The sequence below is a fragment of the Neltuma alba genome, unplaced genomic scaffold, assembly GCF_004799145.2.
Source record: "Neltuma alba isolate B1F8T4 unplaced genomic scaffold, ASM479914v2 tig00011304_pilon, whole genome shotgun sequence".
NCBI classification, from domain to species: Eukaryota; Viridiplantae; Streptophyta; class Magnoliopsida; order Fabales; family Fabaceae; genus Neltuma; species Neltuma alba.
Genome location: NW_021636013.1, coordinates 798,436 through 817,350, shown reverse-complemented (window position 1 = coordinate 817,350; position 18,915 = coordinate 798,436). Strand labels below are relative to the sequence as shown.

General features: G+C 32.6%; 1 protein-coding gene and 1 pseudogene across 1 annotated transcript; one reads left to right on the top strand and one right to left on the bottom strand.

The window, feature by feature from the left end:
• Positions 1-880: 880 nt before the first annotated feature.
• On the bottom strand, positions 881-1,603 carry LOC114711670 (short-chain dehydrogenase reductase 2a-like; annotated as a pseudogene).
• An 8,079-nt stretch (positions 1,604-9,682) lies between these two features.
• Positions 9,683-18,915, top strand: LOC114711669 (MDIS1-interacting receptor like kinase 2-like). Its single transcript, XM_028896088.1, has 4 exons — positions 9,683-10,122; positions 10,626-10,695; positions 10,996-11,040; positions 17,398-18,915. Exons 1-4 carry the CDS (start codon positions 9,683-9,685, stop codon positions 18,913-18,915), a joined length of 2,073 nt encoding a protein of 690 aa, XP_028751921.1.

Here is an 18,915-nt window from a genome sequence, read left to right as displayed (position 1 = left end):
ATTGTTTTCACTACATGAGAAAGAAAATGCGTATCATCTTTGGATGCCTCCTCTTGGGTCTGTGTGATTTTCACCAAGTTAAATAAATTACATTATTTATATTTTAGCTTGCTATTGGTTTTTTTTTTATATTGATGTCTGAAGTTAACGATGAATTTATTTATAATATAGCATATATAACAAATATTTCTTATTTTAGGAATTTTAAGAAATTTTTTAATTATGGGTATGCAAGTTTAGGAATCTACTACTATTATAAGGAAGGGGTCTTTGTAAGGCTATCTAGAAGTACAACAAGTGTTGCAATGAGGAGGGAGATAAATGCATTAATTTTTTTAATCATTTTTAAATAATGAGCCCTCTCTTTTGCAATTTGATAAATCAGTTAATATTTGTTTGTTAACTGCAGATTTCAGTTACCCCATGTTTTGTTCTTAAACATTTTGATTTAGCTAGGTTTTTCCAAAAATTGTGGCTGGTGGTAACTTAAAAAATTTGATTTAACTCAATTAATAATATAGAACTATGAAATTTTCACTAAACCATTCCACCTTGATTAATATAAACGTGAACTGAATATATTTAAAAAAGAATTGCTATAATTAAACATAGGGAAAATATATTTGCCAATCCTTATAGTTTGATTAGATTTTGAACTAGGTCCCTATAATTTTATTTCTTTTTATTGAATTCTTATAGTTAATTTTGTTAAATTCACCAATCCTTCCATTAGTAAAAGTTGCAAATGCCGTTAATGTGAAGTGGTAGAGGGTGATCTGGCACTCTCTCTCTCTCTCCCATGTGGCTCTTCCCGTCATCTGTCTCTCTCATCTCTCTAGGCTAACCACGATGAGTTCAACAGCGCCCAAATTTTCCCAACTCACAGGCTAAACTGAATCCCATATTTCCCCAACTCAGAAGCTGTGTTCTTCATGAGCCCAACCACGGCATGCTTTAAAGCTTTATAAACATGAGGACCCAGTCCTCCCATGACTTCGGCGATGCTCGACGTCGATATGATGCGCCCAGATTGCTTGGGTATCATTACTCTACCGCATGCTTGATTCCTGGAGCCACACCCTTCACGTTCACTCGCACAACTTTGTCAAACTGGTTGGCGCCGAAGTTGACAATCTTTTGTTCTTTGATTGATTCCCTAACACCTCAATATTATTGAAGATTATGTCAAGCTAGTCGTATGTGGATTTCACTAAGTTTTCCATTTCGGACAGTAGAAGAAGTGGCTGACGGAAATAATGCCTCTTTAAGTAGGGATCCAAGCTCATCTTCAATGTCGACGATCACAACTTTCACTCCTTCCTTCACGAACAGTCTTACCATTACTTCCCCTATTCGTCTCACTCCTCCGATCACTCTGGCCACTTCTCCTTCCAATCTGTAGAAAAATACAAGATTTGTGCAGAGAGTTTCAGTTCATTCTCTTGGTTCTGTTTCATGATGCTTAAAACAGGAAAAACAGAGCATGTATGAACAGAGAAAAGAAATGAAAGGAATACCTTCTAGCTGAAGAGAAAGCACGGTCCTTTGCTGTGAGAAAGACACCCTGAAGATTTGGCTTAGGCACTACTTCGGCGACAATCATGGTTGATCTCTTAAATGGAGCTTCTTGCAATTGCGACCTCACAGACGCAGAGAGAGAGAAAAACAAGAGAAGATGGTAAGTGCTTGGAAGTTTTAGTTCAATTAAGGAGCGCCAGATTCAATCACGTGACTTGATGTAAGACACTATATTGCTTCCCCATTAGCGTAGAGGTAAAATTTTGAACTGCGTAAGTGCTTAGAAGTTGGGATAACAGCGAGGTATAGGGATTATTAATGAGGGACTTCGTCTTTCTTTATTTAAAAGTTTTTCAATATACTCAGACTTCTGAACTTTTAAATTTTAAACAAAGCAGCAACTTGAGGGAGTCCTTCTTCACTCCTTTGTTGGGAGTTTGGGAGTGGTTAGCTTGGAGAGATGAGAGAGACAGATGATAGGGAGAGCAGCAAACTTGGTGTGTGTGAGAGTTCAGATTACACTCTATCCGTGTACGTTAACGACGTTTGCAACCTTTGCTAATGGAAGGACTGATAAATTTTATAAAATTAACTACAAGAATTCAATAAAGAGAAATAAAATTATAGGGACTTAATTCAAAATCTGATCAAACTATAAGGACTGGGAAATATATTTTCCCTTGCATTTACTTGCCATCAAGTTATCTGTTTTAATTTTATAGTATATTAGTTATTAAGTTTGACCTCTAGTATTTATTACAAACAAAATATATCATGGGTCACAAAATATAGAAATTTATGCGGCGGGCTTTATACAAATCGACATTTTTGAATTACACATTTCAAGATCGTGTCACATATATATTGCATGTTTAGGGGTTATACACACGTGCACCACTGATAACATTCATTTTCTTATTATAACTGTAGATGAATTTTTGGCTATATGAAGAGCGGGAGCCTATAGATTTATTCCTGTCATGGCATGTTGGCTTATTTGTGTGCCTGTTAACTACCTCACTTGCCATGATTGAAAACATGACTTAAAATGTCGAGTAGTACATCTACATGATATGCTTTTTATGTGGGAGGCATAATGGAAATATTTGTCCACATGTAATTTACTTTTAAAAATCTATCCATAAAAAATACATAGCTTAAATGCTTCCATGTCTATTTATATTGGTAAAAAGAGTTTATTCGGACATAATATCATACCTGTGGAAATAATAGTGTCTAATAAAATACTATCTCGGGTCCTTAATATAAGACCTTGTTTGATTTTTATTTTAGTCTTAAATATAAAACCCAAATCCACTTTGTCTCTCATATTTGTACATTTTTCCCCAAAGTAATCATTCTAACAATGGTAGTTCTAGATAACAAACTTGATTAGCAAGGATATTTTAGAAAAAATAACACCTATTCATTACAAATAACTAACTTAACTAAGTTCTTTAATCTCTCCAAAATAGTCAATTGTGCCTTATAATTAGGACAAGAGGTAGTATTAAACCCCCAATATGGACGATGACTCGGAAAATAGAGAAATCGAGTTAGCAAACAGTGATTGCTATGTTCCTCCATCGATTTGTTTTGTAAATATTAAAATATTGATAAATTCATATTTGTTACGTAAATTCATACAAAATAGTGATTGTTATGTAAATTATAAATAAAAAAGGTGTATCTTATTAAAGATTAAAGATTAACAGATAAACCCCCCATTAATCAATACATAGTTTATTATACTTAATTTTTAATAGCCTTTTTTATAGCCCAAGATTCAGTTAAAATCTCCACGTCCCCAGCTTAATTTGAAACAGTCAAATTTTTTAAATATTGTTGTTTCATATTATTATGAAAATAATTATGTTTATTATTATAATCAAAATACATAGTATAATATCTTAAGTATAATAGAACATAATATAATAATGTAATATATCATCACATGCCTTATATTTAGCATATTATTATAGCTATAATAAATATAATATTATATAAAATATGATGTAATATAACTTTGTAATTATAATAAATATTACGTAATGTTTTTTTTTTTTGCCAAATACGTAATGTATATTTAGATTATTTAATTTGCTCTAACCTCTTCTCCTACCATTCATGTAAATGAAAATATTAATTTTAGATCTAAATGAAAACGCAACGAACAAAACTTGTAACGTTGTGTACAAAGAAGTCTTTTGCAATCTGACTATTTGATTAATTAAAAAAGTCCTTACTTCTATATTTTTCCATTCAGATTACATATGTTCTATCTTCAATGCTTTATTAGCCTAAATATGATTAATTAACCGATTCTTTATCCTGTTGTTGAAAACAAGTAACATATTTTTGTAAATTCCTTACTATCTAGCTCGATGAGACCAAGTGGAATTTAAAATTTATTTTTTAGTGTAAATTTATTTATTATTATATAAAAGTAGAATACAAAGTAGGATTTAATGGGAGACTGTAAATGCGTCTTATTTTTCTATTTTTTTTACAAAAACCAAAATTCGTGACACATCCAAACACATAACTCGCCTTATATTCGATATATGAGTTTCTAATTCTAATTCCTCACTATCATCACAAATCATGGCACATATATCGGATGGAAATAATTATTTATCCATATAAGTAGTTTCAGGTGGTTATATAATTTCAAATTCAATTTAAGAACGTAAAGACTATACCAGATTTCAAATTCGATTTATACATATTTTCAATTTTGCATGGAAGTTTAGATTCTATTTTGAATTATTATAATTTAACTAATAAAATAAAATAGATATTAGTGATAATTAATTAGGAAGTGTTCAGTGGTTTAATTTACGTGCCATAATCTTCACCATGATAAATAACTTTCTGGCATATGGAAATTTGTTAGGATACAGTGTTAAGGGGCATAAAACATGTTCGATATGTGAAGAAGGCACTCACTACATGTAACTTAAACATGGAAGAAAGACGGTCTACCTTAGTCACAAAAGGTTTCTTAGTCGGCACCACCTTTACCGTAGGTTGAAGAAGGTATTTAACGGCTCGTAAGAATATCAAATGGCACCAATTCCATTAACTAGAGAAGAAGTTTATCAATGGGTGGAGGGAGTTAATATGGTCTTTGGTAAAAAGAAGAAGACTACTAGTGAGAGGAATATATGAAAAAAAAGATCTATCTTTTTCGATCTTCATATTGGCAAAGTCTTAATGTGAGACATAGTCTAGATGTGATACATGTGGAGAAAAATGTGTGTGAGAGCCTTATTGGTACATTTTTACATATAAGTAGAAAGACCAAGGATGGAATTAATGCAAGATGGGACTTAGTCGAACTTAGAATAAGAAAACTCCTCCACCTACAAGAAAGAGAGGGTAAGAGAGCTTATTTACATCCAGCTGCTCACACATTATCAAAGGAAGAGAAAACAAGTTTCTGTTTTTTAATAGCATTAAAGTGCCTCAAAGTTATTCTTCTAATTTGAGAAAACTTGTTTCAATATAAGATTTGAAGATAACGAGGATAAAGTCTCATGATTGTCACGTGTTAATACAACAATTACTTCCAGTTGCTATTTGAGGCATCATGAAAAATGATGTGAGAAGCACTATTACGAGACTTTGTATGTTTTTCAATGCTATTTGCAGCAAAGTCATTGATCTTGCTGAGTTAGATGAATTAGAAAATGAAAGTTATGTGATTCTCTCCTAATTGGAAATGCACTTTCCTCCATTATTTTTTGACATTATGGTCCACTTGGTAGCTCACCTTGTATGAGAGATAAGACTTTGTGATCCTGTGTGTTTAAGGTGGATGTACCCATTTGAGAGATACAAGAAAATCCTAAAAAAGTACTCTAAGAATCCTCATCGGCCTGAGGCTTCAATTGTTGAGAGATATGTGGTTGAGGAGGTGGTTGAGTTTTGTAACGCATATCTTGATAGGGCAACTTCCTCAATCTCAACATGATCAGGGGAGAAACAAGGAAACATGAGGTGTTATAGTGAGGTCTATGTCTTGTGAAGTTGTAATGTAGGCACATCTATATATTTTAAACAACATGGATGGAGTTTTGCCTTACTTAGATGCTCACAAGAATATGCTAAACAACTTGAATCCAAGAAAGAACGATATACAACTAGCCAGTGAGCATAACAAGTCATTTACAGAGTGGTTCAAGCTAAAAGTGTTAAAGGATGGTAATCCTTCTGAAACAATACAGAGGCTAGCTGCAAGGCCTCATTTTGAGGTTGTATGTTGGGGTGGATATGACATAAATGGCTATTCATTTTACACAAAAACCCAAGATGATAAGAGTATTATGCAGAATAGTGGGGTGATGGTAGTAGCCGAAGCTATACATTTTGCTAATTTAAAAGATAGAAACCTAACGTTGGCGTCAATGTCTTATTATGGAGTAATAGAAGAGATATAGGAGGTTAGCTATATCAAGTTTAAAGTTCACGTCTTCAAATGTAAATGAGTTAATAGTAATGCTGTGCAAGTAGATGAAGAATTTGGATTTGTTTCAGTTGATCTAGAGAGGGTTGGATATGGAGATGAGTTGTTTATTTTAGCAAGTCAAGCAAAACAAGTGTTTTATGTTACTGATCTAGCAAAGAAAAAACTGTCTATCATGCTCCAAGGTAAGAGGCAAGGAGTTGGTGGAGATGACAATGACTCAAAGTTCAATCTTGATGAAACCCTGCCTTTCACAGCTACTCGACCTAAAACAGCTGAAATAGATTTGGTAGATGATGACTATGTTGTTAGAGATGGTCATTGTGAAGGAATTTGGGAGGATAATCGTTATAAGACCTAAATAAATTATTTGATGTTTCTTATTAAATTCATTTCATATTTATCATTTGTTCATAATGTGATGTTTTTTGTTAAATATACTTAATGTTTTATGTTAAATTTACTTGATGTTTCTTATTCTTACATTTATTAGTTGTTCTTTGAATAGGAAATGGGCGGATCCGGTCAACAGGGTTTGACAAACTCAATTATTTTTATATATTTTGGTATCTTTTATATGAGTTTTGTCAGCTTAATTGGTCCCTTTTTGCCTTAATTGATTTATTTTGTTTTATTTTGAATTATTATTTTATAGGGGCAAAATTGTCATATTTTGATTTAATTGTGATTAATTGATTTTTGAGGACAATTAATGCTACCTTACTTTTAAATTTTGTTTGCAGGTTTTTAGAAGAATTAAAAATAAAAAGAAAAGAAAAAGAAAAGAAAAAAAAAAAAAATATATATATATATATATAACAATAATAAAAGGGGAGAGCAAAACGGAACGTTTTGCCCTCCCCCAACCTAATAATAATAATCACTCACGAGCGGAAAGCGAAAAAAAGAGAAGACGCAAGCGGCGCTGAAATAAAACACACACACACGCCGAACGGAGGAGCTGGGCGGCGCGCGAGGAGACCATTCATCATCTTCTCCGTTGAATCTTTCTGGTGGCAGAGAGAATCAACGCGGGACGCCGAAGGAGATAGAACGAAACAGAGCAGAGCACGCCGAACAGGGTAGAACGGAGACGCAAGCGAGCTGGGCGCGGCTGGAGAAAGGACCAGAGAACGAACACGACGGCGGCTGCGTTCTTCCATGGGATCCTGTAGCAAAATACTGATTGTGGCATTTCTTATGGCAATCCATGGCTAGAGCTTAATAATCCTCTAATTCAACAACAATGGCAGGAGCTTAGATCATCAAGGGGAGTTTTAGTTGCTTTAATTTCTTACTCAATAATTGTTTAACAATTCCTAGGTCTTAGGATAGTTTTTCTGATTGTTGGGATAATTGTATTGCTTAATCTGATTATATTTAGAGATTATTGTGACTGAATTATTGCTTAGTATTTGACATTGGGCTGTTTATAGTTTTGATTTCAATTATAATGTTGTGGTTATGACATTTGTATTGATTTTGGAATTAATATATTGTGATTTTCTAAGGTGGCTTAGAATTTTGGATCATATAGTCTCTTGCTAGCTTTAATTCTGTTATCTTTGGATTTAAGAGTTCTAATTAAGCATTGGTTTTTAGCATCCTTAATCCCATTTTACTATTCTGGTTGCAGTTAGTAAGTTGGGATTTTAGGAAAATATTTTGTGGCAACTCGAGGTGGCTCGGTTGTTGGATCAAAAGCTTAATTATAATTCTTAATTCATTGTTTTTAACTCCCACATCTTTTAGAGTGATGATTGCTTGCGTTGTTGAATTGGAGGATTGATTTTTATCAGTGTTATTTGTGTGTCTCATTTTCATTTCTTTTATCTTCAGTTATTTCAATCATCTTTTATATAAAAGAAAATATAAAAAAAGTATTTTAAATTTCAATTTGATTCGTAGTATTTAATTAACAGCTTTTCAAAATCAAAAATCTCTTTTTATAATTTAGGTTACTTGCATTTATTTACTAGGGTTTAATTTTGTTTTCGGCTCCTCAAAGTGAAACGACCCGAGTTTTGCACTATATTGCATTAATTCGGTTAATTTTTGGAGTAACCCCAAAGCGACAATTAAGGGAGTTCAACTTCAGGGTTCTGGCGAAGACAGGTCCTTTACTAGCAAGAAAAAGGGTAGAGGGCCGACCCGTATAAAGAAGTTGGCTTTACGTGATGAGACCACACAGCCCTCAAGGATTATAGTAGAGTTTGATGATGATTTGAAAGCTGTAGGTCCTGAAGGGGCTCAATTTACTAGCTTTGTGAGTTACGTAGCACGGAGTAAGATTGGGATTGACTTTCTAATTGGAGGATGGTAGATGAAGATTTGAAAAACAATATTTGGGAGGATATTTTGGTACATTACGAATTCTTTTCTCTATTTGTTTCAATTATAATTTATTATTTACTTATAACTCTATTGTATTGTATTGCAGCTGACATTTGATATTTCCACAACTGAGAAAATGAAACATCATATGTTAAAGCAACTCCATGAACGGTGGAGGGATTTTAAATCCATTCTTACAAGGGAGTATCTCTATGAAAAAAGAAAGGACGAGCATTCTAAGGATCGATACTCTTTTGTTAGTGAAGTATGGGAGAGATTCGTGAAGCAACAGGAAGATCCTGCATTTTAGGTTTGGTTTCTTCAAACTTAGTTTTTAATCAATTTATATTTTATTTAACTAAACTAACTTTATTGAATTTGTTTCATTGTCATAGGCAATGAGTAGGAAGAACAAGTAAATATATAAGCAGAATGTGTACCCACATACCATGTCTCGTGCAGGGTATGGTGGGTTGGAAAGAAGTATAATGGAGGAGCAAAAAAAGAATACACAGATGGCTGCTGCTTTAGATCTACTGGAATCATTTCACCCATCAAGCATCCTTCTCACCAAGAAAGGGAGGATTAAAAGGGTTCAATATATCACTCTAGAGACTGCTGCTGTTGCTAAGAGGGTTGTAAGTAATATTTATGCGTTATTCTTCATTAATTGCTTTTTTCAATTATCTTAAATTGAATTTGTTGCTTTAATGTTATAGGATACACTTAAGGAGCAATTATCCCAAGACACATTTGTTTCTCATGGACGGATGGATATCTTGGCCACTGCAATTGGAAAGGCTGACCATCTTGGTAGAGTTAGAGGAGCCCCTAAAGAGATTGGCATTAAACAGTTCTTTGGCCCTAGTTCATGAAGAAGCACTGGATCATCCTCCGTTGACATGGTATCTGAAGAGGAGCTTGACTAGCAATTGCAAGAAAAAACAAAGAGAGTTCAAGCTCAACTTAGTCAAGAACACAAGGTGGAGATGCAAAAGATGCATGAGGAGTTCGATGCCAAGTTTGTACAGGCTATGATGATGATGGGCATAACCAGATTCTAGATGTCCCAAGTGTCTGAACCTTCACAGGTAATAATCATACATCTTCTCAAATCTTCTAAAAGTTCATTTCATCTATTTAAACTTATTAATGTGCCTTAAGTAATTTCTTTTTATGTTTCAGGGTTCACCTATGATAAAAAGTGGGAAGGGCAGTAATAATTAGATGCAACCGCTGACAATGTCTAACCCTGACCCTTGCCTTGACCCTGCCTAAGACAATGGAATGCCGTGTACTCTATATGTGGACCTTGATGATTTATCTCTTTATGTGGCTAATGGTTGAGTATTCTCAAACACAATGATCCACGGCAAGAAAGTTCCGAAGGATCAAGTGAGGGTGAGGGTGGATAGGATTTGTAGTGGTCAAGGTGGTATACCAGTGTCCAACCTTACTAATGAGTTTCGACTACTGGCTCAGGCTAAAGAAAATTTCACTTTATGGCCAAGAGGACTTGTTGGAAAGCTAGTAGCAACGAAGAAGGTGACAGTGAAGAAGACAATAAAGAGCTCATTAGATCCTATCCTCTTGCCTCTTCCTGATCACATTGGGGTTATGTATAGAAGTTTAGCGCTTCTTCATTCCATGGTGGCAACGATGGAGAATCCCCTTACTTTCAAGATGCCGTTGGGGATTGTAGGTTCAGATGTAACATATGACTTCACTATTGACAAGAAGGACCTCGTTCAGTTCCTCAACTTTGAGGAGCTGGATGTAGTCTTCATGCAGTTAGCTATTTTGTAAGTTACAATATCATTTTCTTACTTCATGTTATACTTATGCATGTCTAATGCTTTTTATTTGAACAACAGGCACTTTACTTGAGTCTATCGATAGAAAGGACTTGAGGACACATATGGCTTTATGTGTCCTCAAATGGTGCAGAAATAATCAATACTGTGGAAGCGAGGTCAATCTACATGATAATCATAATGACTCAGACGAAAAGGAAATTATATTTTGCACCTTACGTGGAAGAGTAAGTATATTATTGTATTTGAGATACACAGGTTATATATATATATATGATTATAATTAACATGGTTCGTATTTTACAGTTATCATTGGACCCTGATTGTTTGTACCCCTTATGATAACAAAGTTTACTAGTTTGATTTCCTCCGTGGAGGTCCACAAGAAGAAACCAGAGATGTCATTAACACGTTAGTTTATGTTTATATATTTATTATGTGTAAAGTTTATAAAAATGTGCTCTAATATCATTTTTTTAAATTACTGATAGGGCTTTTCATAGTTTCAATGTTGTGGCCAAGCAGCAACATAGGCAACCACTAAGATGGTTTCTCCCACAAGTATGTTATCTAAATATATGCTTACAAATCTTTTCAATAGTCAAAGTTAATGTTTATAAATTCTTTTTACATAATCAAAGTTAGATATTCAAGTTCATGTTTCATTTTGTTAATACCGTTGTCAACCTAGGAGTGTTGAATGCAGATATTATGTCATCCGCTATATGAATGTCATCATTGAGACAAGGGTGACTGAGAAATTAAACGAGATAAATATAGATTACATTGCATGCAATTCTTCAATTCTTTTCACATTTTTGATCAAGTTGACTAATTGACTATGTTATTTTTAATTTACAGGCATTCCAAGATAGTGTGCCATATGACATGAAGGAAATCAATTTGGTGAGAGATACTTTGTCAACAATATTACTAGAGAATTTTGAAAATATGAAATAGTTAAGTCATTCATCATATTTTAGTTAATTGTTTGATTCTAGTTGAGTATTTGTTGTTATATTAGGTGATTGAAACAAGAATTAGATGTTAGTGTTAGGATAAACGTCTTGAAATGGTTCTGCATGGCTAGTTGATTTGGGTCTATAAATTACAAGGAGGTTGTAAAAGAAATTCATGCAGTATTAAAAAAAAAATTTTGTTTTTAACAGCGGTTATTTTAATAACAGCCGTTAAAAATTATGATTCCACAACGGTTTGGTCAATAAAACCACCATGGAAAGTTTACTTTCCATGGTGTTTTAACTTAAAAACCACCATGAAAAGTTATTTTTCATGGTGGTTTTAAACCGTCGTATTTCATTCTCCCTATAATGTTGACGTAATTCACATCGTCTCCAAAACTGCCTTGGAAAACTCAATTTAACCTTTGTTAAAGGCCTTTTTTCTAGTAGTGTTATGCGGTGGTTACTTTATGAAATTTTTGCGCATCATAATTGTATATGCATAATAGTTGTTCAAGTTGCAGAGTTCAAGAAGAGAGAGTTTCTTGAATATGGATCACCAAAGATCAGCCTGGAAACTACAAAACCCTAAACCTAAGATTTTTTTTTTTGAGCAAAAAACCTAAGATTAATTTGTTGATGCAAATATGTGTTCACTCTATTTGCTGATTTGTGCTTTATGTCACGCCATGCCTCAAAATAACGGGTTAGCATTCTTTAATTGTATTTTTTTATTTTCAATTAATAAAATGTTATGCCGATTTTTATTTAATCAATTTATGTGAATTCAAAATTGTTATTTTGTTGCATCTTATTGATATGTAATCATATTTTTGTTTAAAAAAATTGAAGTATAATATAAAAAAATAAAAAATATATATATGATTGTGCCCTTAAGACATTATATCATTATTTTCATCATAAAATATATTTATTACTAGTTAAAGAGAGAGAAAATAAGTTAATAGAATTTAAAAAGACTTGCATGCATTGTTGTTTCTTCAAATTTTTAACGCTTAAAGTTCATTATTATATTTACAACTAAAATATTTAATATTTATTTTACATTTTAGATTCGGAATAAAAATCTTGAATAAATATTTAAAATTTTAAATTAAGAAAACCCTAAAAATCAAATGACCATATTTTATTATCTCAATTTTTGTTTTAAATATATGTGTGGGATCTTATATTTAGAATAGAAAGCAATAACTAAGAAAGAATGGACACAAGTCCCATCCAATAATGATCTCTAATTTACATTGTTGATGGTAGTTATCAAATTAAATTATATGGGTGTATTTTAAATCTCAAATTAAGAAAAATATAAGAATTAAATAACTATATATATATAAGTGGATACTTGGTCTTCCACCAAAATTGAGTGCTTCAATCATGTTTATACATAACAGTATTATAAGTGAAGTCAATTGGTATTTGTAATGACATATAGTTAATTGTGATTATATTAGCAAAACATGTTATAAGAGCATATAGAACATTTAAGAGCAATGACCTTTGAATATTTTGAAAATAATGATCTTAAATGATAGAAACGTCACACACAAAAACAAAAAACCCTTCAATGTTGCTTACAAAGAAACATTTTATAATCTTATATCGTCAGCATATAGATGAATTTTCTTTTTTGGTGACAGAAGCATATAACTGAATTTAACTAATATAACTAATAATTATATAGTGATTGAACTTTTTATACTATATAAAGAAATACTAATTCACAGCTGTACTAGTTAACTACTTAAAAGTTCATTTTTATTATATTTTTATAATTTTTCTTTTGAAAGGTATTTTGCTTTGATTCTAAGGAATATTTCAAGAAACATATAATAGACCCAGCTTTTAAAATTGAATTTCCAAGAGCTACAATCATAATTTGAGAGCTTGGATTGAAGCATTACTGGAAGAAAATAAGATAGAACAGGATTTTACAATCAGATTCAGTCACAGTAGTGAAGGGCAAAGTGGTAATTTCACAAGCCAAGGACAAAAATGGTCACTTTATATTACTTGTGTGGTAGCAACTTGGAATTTAGAAAGGATTTCCTAATGATCTAATTAAAAATTATTCAAAATATCTAGCTAAAATATCTTCTAAGTTATCTTCCGTAAGTCAACTACCACTATATAATTAATTTGACCTCTATACTATACCATTCTGTTCCTATTTATAAGTTACTTGTACCCCAAGCCCGTAAATTGAAAAATACATTAAATTCATTTTTTCATGCTTGTCTTCATCAAAGAAAGGGTATTAAAAATATGTTTTATATTTTTCTTACCTATTTACTTTATCTCTTTGCATTTATTAGGTCAATAGAGGTAAAATTTGAAGAAAAAAAAAAGTTCATTAATCACCTTATAAATGACTTATATTTAACAATACATTTTTTTCTACAAATGAGAACAGAGTGATATAACGTTAATTTAGATAATTAATTTAAGAGTTTAGAAGAGATGAAAAGGTTTGAAAAGTAAGCAAAGTTCCAGTGTCCTTTTAGAGTCATGAAGTCTGTGAGGCAGGCTGCATTCAATCCACAGGTTCCCGGACACAAATAATGATAAAGACGTAGATGTGGACTTAGATATTTAACATAATAAAATTTAAGATATTTAGAGAGAATTAAAGAGAAGCTCCTTATCTAATTTTTTTAATTAGTGAGAGATTGAAGGAGAACAAAACATAAAATAAAATTTGTGTGGTTTAATGCTCCAAAAGTGTGATTCAACTCATGATTTTAAAAGAGTAATCCAACGATGTAGTTCAATTCTCTGCAAATAGATGCAGTTTTATATTATAAGTGATGGATGGTTTAATTTATTTTTTCTAAATCTCATATAGTATAAGAAGAGATTTGTCTAACTAAATATATAAAGCATTCAATTCTCCTAAAATTATCATTCGAACTACATGTATTTACCATCTTCATAAGTCATAACCCAATTTCACAACTATAAATCATCAATAGTAATCCCTCGAAATTAAAAAAAAAACTTGAGAACTTATTCTTAGAGATAATTCTCCCTTTCGTTTATCAAATCTCATGCCATGCATGGACTAACATTAATTAGTGCTCATATTTGTAGTATATTTAATGTTCATTTTTTAATTTTATTCTTATTTATTTATTTCATAAAAAAGTTTAAAAAGAAAATGAATGGATTTCGAAAAGTAAGCAAAGTTCCTTTTGACTTTTGTTGTCATAGAAGACCGTGAGGCAAATGGCATTAAGTACTTGTTTGGCAGGGCATTTGTGGAGCTTAAAAGGAGCTCATTGGTGTCATAAGCTCGACCTGTAATTTGTCCCTATTTGGACAAGCTTTTAGTTTATTTAGCTTATAAGTCAAAAGCCGGTGAAAAGCATAAGCTGGGAAGAGAAGCTTATAACTTATGGAATCGTGCGTTTGCTTTAGTAAAAGGTCCTGGAAACATTTATTCCAAATTTAATGCCAAATCTACCTTCTGGCTCTTCTCCCTCATACGTTGATTTTGTGCATTTTCACATTTTTTAATATAACACAATTTTCTACAAAGTTATCATATGATAAATAACTTATTTTATTAACGGTTTTTTTTGATATTTTACCATATGTAAATGTAATATACACACACATATGTGAACATATGTATTACTCCCTCCTAGTCATATTATAAATTAATTTAAATTTATTGTATTATGTAAAATTATTTTTTTAATCATGTTTTATTATTTATTAAAACTCATACCCATTTTGGTCATCTTATAACCAAATTTACTTTTACCTAACCATAATCCAAACAACCTTTTATCAATCTCACTTTTGCAAACTAACTTTTCTAAACTCTAATCCAAACACAATTCAGCTTATCCAATTCAGCTTTTACCTAACTTCACTTTTCCATAAGCCAAACTCACAATAAGCTGCTTTTCCAATCGCTATTCCAAACAGACCCTAAGTCCCTTCGATCAGCTTTTGTCTAAGAAATTTCTAAGAAAGCCAAGCATGGTCCCCATTCACCTAACCATTGACATTTCTAAGAAAGCCGGGCATTGGTCCCCATTCACCTAGCCGGTGACATTGCTTAAAATAATATTTAGATTGGACGTGTCATCAATTTGCCTTTATTTATCTAGATACTACTTATATTTAAGATAATACGTAGGTTGTCTCTTTAATATAAGAGTTATATACTCTTCCAGTCCTTAATATAAGACGTATTTAACTAATTTGATTAGATTAAATAAGTTAGGTAAGTTAGCTAATTATTATAAGAGATATGACATGTTTTTTCTAAAATACCATAATCATCTTTCTTAATATCCTTCCTTTCTCATTTGCTCGATTATGATTGAGGGAGTATCCATAAGGGTAATTTAGAAAAAATTATCAAAAATAAGAAATATGTTCTATATTTAGAGCTAGAATTAACTTAACAATTAGGTCATATATTAAGGATCGGATGAGTAATTAATTTTAAGGGTGCATAAAGACCTATTGGACTGGATTACACCCTAACTCGATGTTGAATCTGAAATAACGTCAGGCGAGAAAAATTAACATGTGGTCTAGTTTGACCCAATCATAACCTGACACTTATCTAGACTGGACTGGGTTATACTGGACTTTCAGGTTGGTCCCTGTAAAAAAACATTAGCAAAAATTAAAAAAATTGTTAAGAACTCTTTTGACAGCTCATAAACCCACCCCTATTCATCTAGAAAATCACCTCTCTTCTTCCTCCTCGCAAACAACAAACCCATCTCTTTCCTTCCTCCTTGCGGTCACCAGATTCGAGAGGCAAGAAGGACTAAAAGTCCTTGAAGAATGTGATTAACAGCGTGCCCTATGGACGAGTCAAAGTCCAGATCTGACATCAAAAATGAATTTGAAGACTCACATATCCTCAAAGCCCATATCTGAGAACTCAAGAGTGAATACGCATGAAGGAATAAGGAATCTTTGAAGCCGATATCTTCTTAATCCTCGCCATTGAAGATGCAAACAGGAATCAACAAGCATACATGATAGAAGACTAAGAAGAGAGGAGAGGAAGGGTATGCAACGGGAAGCATGTGGAATGACAAAGTAATATTGAAGGTGCTTAGTGCTTGGAAGTCTGCAACTGGATTTTCAAGATTGGAATGGAGGAATGGGTTTAGAAGTTTTATTTTTTTTATTCTTTATTAAATTTTAAATATTTATATATATGATAAAAAATTAATACCGGGTTGGAGTGGACCAAGTGATCTGAAGGGTGAGCACGGAATCTAGTTTGACCCAGCCAATCAACCCTGTTTGGTTAGTCTAGTTTCCTTCTCAGGTTGTTTTTTTTTTTTTCTTGATCAGGTTAGACAATGCTGGACTAGGTTGGGGCGAGTCAGACCGAGTTTCATATTTCATGAACAGCCCTAATTAATTTGGTGAGAGTAAGAAAATTAGTTAAATTGATTAATTATAACAAATGTGTGTTGATTTCTCTAAATGACCCTATTTAATCATGTGCACTAAAACTTTGGTGAGAACTCTTATAATCAATAAGAATATTTTATATAATCCATCAACTAGTTCTTATATTAAGAATCGTATGTAGTATATACTTTCCTCTGTAGTTCACAATAATACAAGTAACCTAAATTAATTCATTAAAATAAAAAAATGGTAATTAACTCATTACATCTATCTCAAATTTTTTTTCCAACTTTATTTACATTAAATTAGGTTGTCCGTGAAAAATATAAGGATTACTCTTTAGTCATATTTATAAGACACTTATAGCATGTTTGACACAGACCAAAGAAGACCTTAAAATATATTAACTCTCTATTAAAATATAACAATTTTTAATTTTACTCTTATTTAATATATACACTTTTAAAAAAAATAACTATACACACTTCAAGCATTAATCGTAAGGATAAAAATTACTCCGTGACCTACATTTTTTTTGGACCAAATCATTATTTTAGAAACGACTTATACTATAGAGTTGAGAGACTATCTCTTCATAAACTTGTAATGTCGCATGAAGCAACTAATTACGAATTTTTGGGACCATGTTGCATTACCAAATATGTATGCAATGTTTTCACATTATGGTGCGTCCGTACATCATATTGCTATAAAGAACCTACTGCCCTCCATTTATACTCACCGTTCATTCTCTCTCTTGGAATCTATTCAGCATTTAGGAGTAATCCCAAAGTTTGTAAATCATCATCATGGTGTATCAGTGGCAAAAGGTTGATTCCACTCTTCTACTTGAAGCATCGTGGCGAATTCTCTGCACATTCTTGTTCAGTTTCTTTGTGATGTTCTCTTCATCTGTGGCTTCTATGAGGAAGCAAATGGTTTTTTAAACAAGAAAGCCAGCCTCACTAAGCAAAGCCAATTTATCTTGTCTTCTTGGAATGACACTGATCCTTGCGGTCAATGGAAAGGAATTACTTGTGATGTATCCACGACCGTCTCCACCATAAATCTTACTAATCTGGGAATACAAGGTACACTTCGCAGTTTCAATTTCTCATCCTTCTCTAAACTCCAAGTTTTAGATACTGGTTACAATAAGTTTTCTGGAACTATTCCCAGCCAAATTGGCAATTTCTCCAGTATTCTTATATTGTATATGGATCATAATTTCTTGAGTGGCTTCATCCCTCCAGAAATAGGAAACTTGACTGCTTTAAATGTGCTTGGAATTGGTGTGAATAATCTTGCTGGGAGAATTGCCAAAGAAGTTGGGAACTTGAGGAATTTGAGATCATTATCTCTTTACACGAATCATCTGTCAGGTCCCATTCCCCAGGAAATTGGAATGCTGAGTAGTCTCAAAAAATTATCCTTGTATGAAAATACTTTCTTAACTGGAGGAATCCCTTCTTCACTAGGAAATTTGACCAAATTGAAATTTCTTTATCTCTATGAAAATAGACTGTCAGGTTTCATTCCTTGTGAGTTTGCAAATCTCCATTCTCTCACCGAATCAGATTTGTCAGAAAACAACTTGTATGGGCCAATACCAATCTCCATTATTGGAAACTTGACAAATTTGATTTGGTTAGGTTTTGGGGACAACAAACTTTTAGGACCAATTCCTTCCTCTCTAGGAAATTGGGTGAATTTAGAAACTATCGACCTTCGTTATAACTCTCTTTCGGGATCAATTACATCTACCATAGGAAATTTGACCAAACCAGAAGGAATCACCCTTGCCAGTAACTCTCTTTCTGGAACCATTCCATCTACTATAGGAAATTTGAAACACCGCAATTCCCTAGAATTAAGATGGAACAAACTCAATGGGAGCCTTCCGATAGAGATGAATAATCTCACCCGCTTGAAGACTTTACAAATTCGTGGGAATCAGTTGACTGGCCATTTGCCACAAAATATTTGCTTTGGTGGATCACTTGAAGCTTTGGGTGCTGCTGAAAACAAATTCACTGGTCCAATTCCAAGAACCTTGAAAAATTTCTCTAGCCTTATTAGACTCATACTTCATGATAACCAATTGGTTGGAAATATAACAAGTGATTTTGGTATGTATCCATATCTGAAATACATCAATTTGAGTGGCAATAAATTATATGGCCACATTTCATCGTTGTGGGGAAAATGTCCAAAGCTTACGACGTCCATCATTTCAAACAACATTTCTGGCAGTATACCTCCAGAAATAGGACAGGCAACCAATCTTGGGGAAATCAATGTTTCTTCAAATCACTTGACAGGAGAAATTCCAAAAGAATTGGGGAAGATGATCTCATTGATCAAACTTTCTCTCGGTCATAACCAATTTTCAGGGAGATTCCTATAG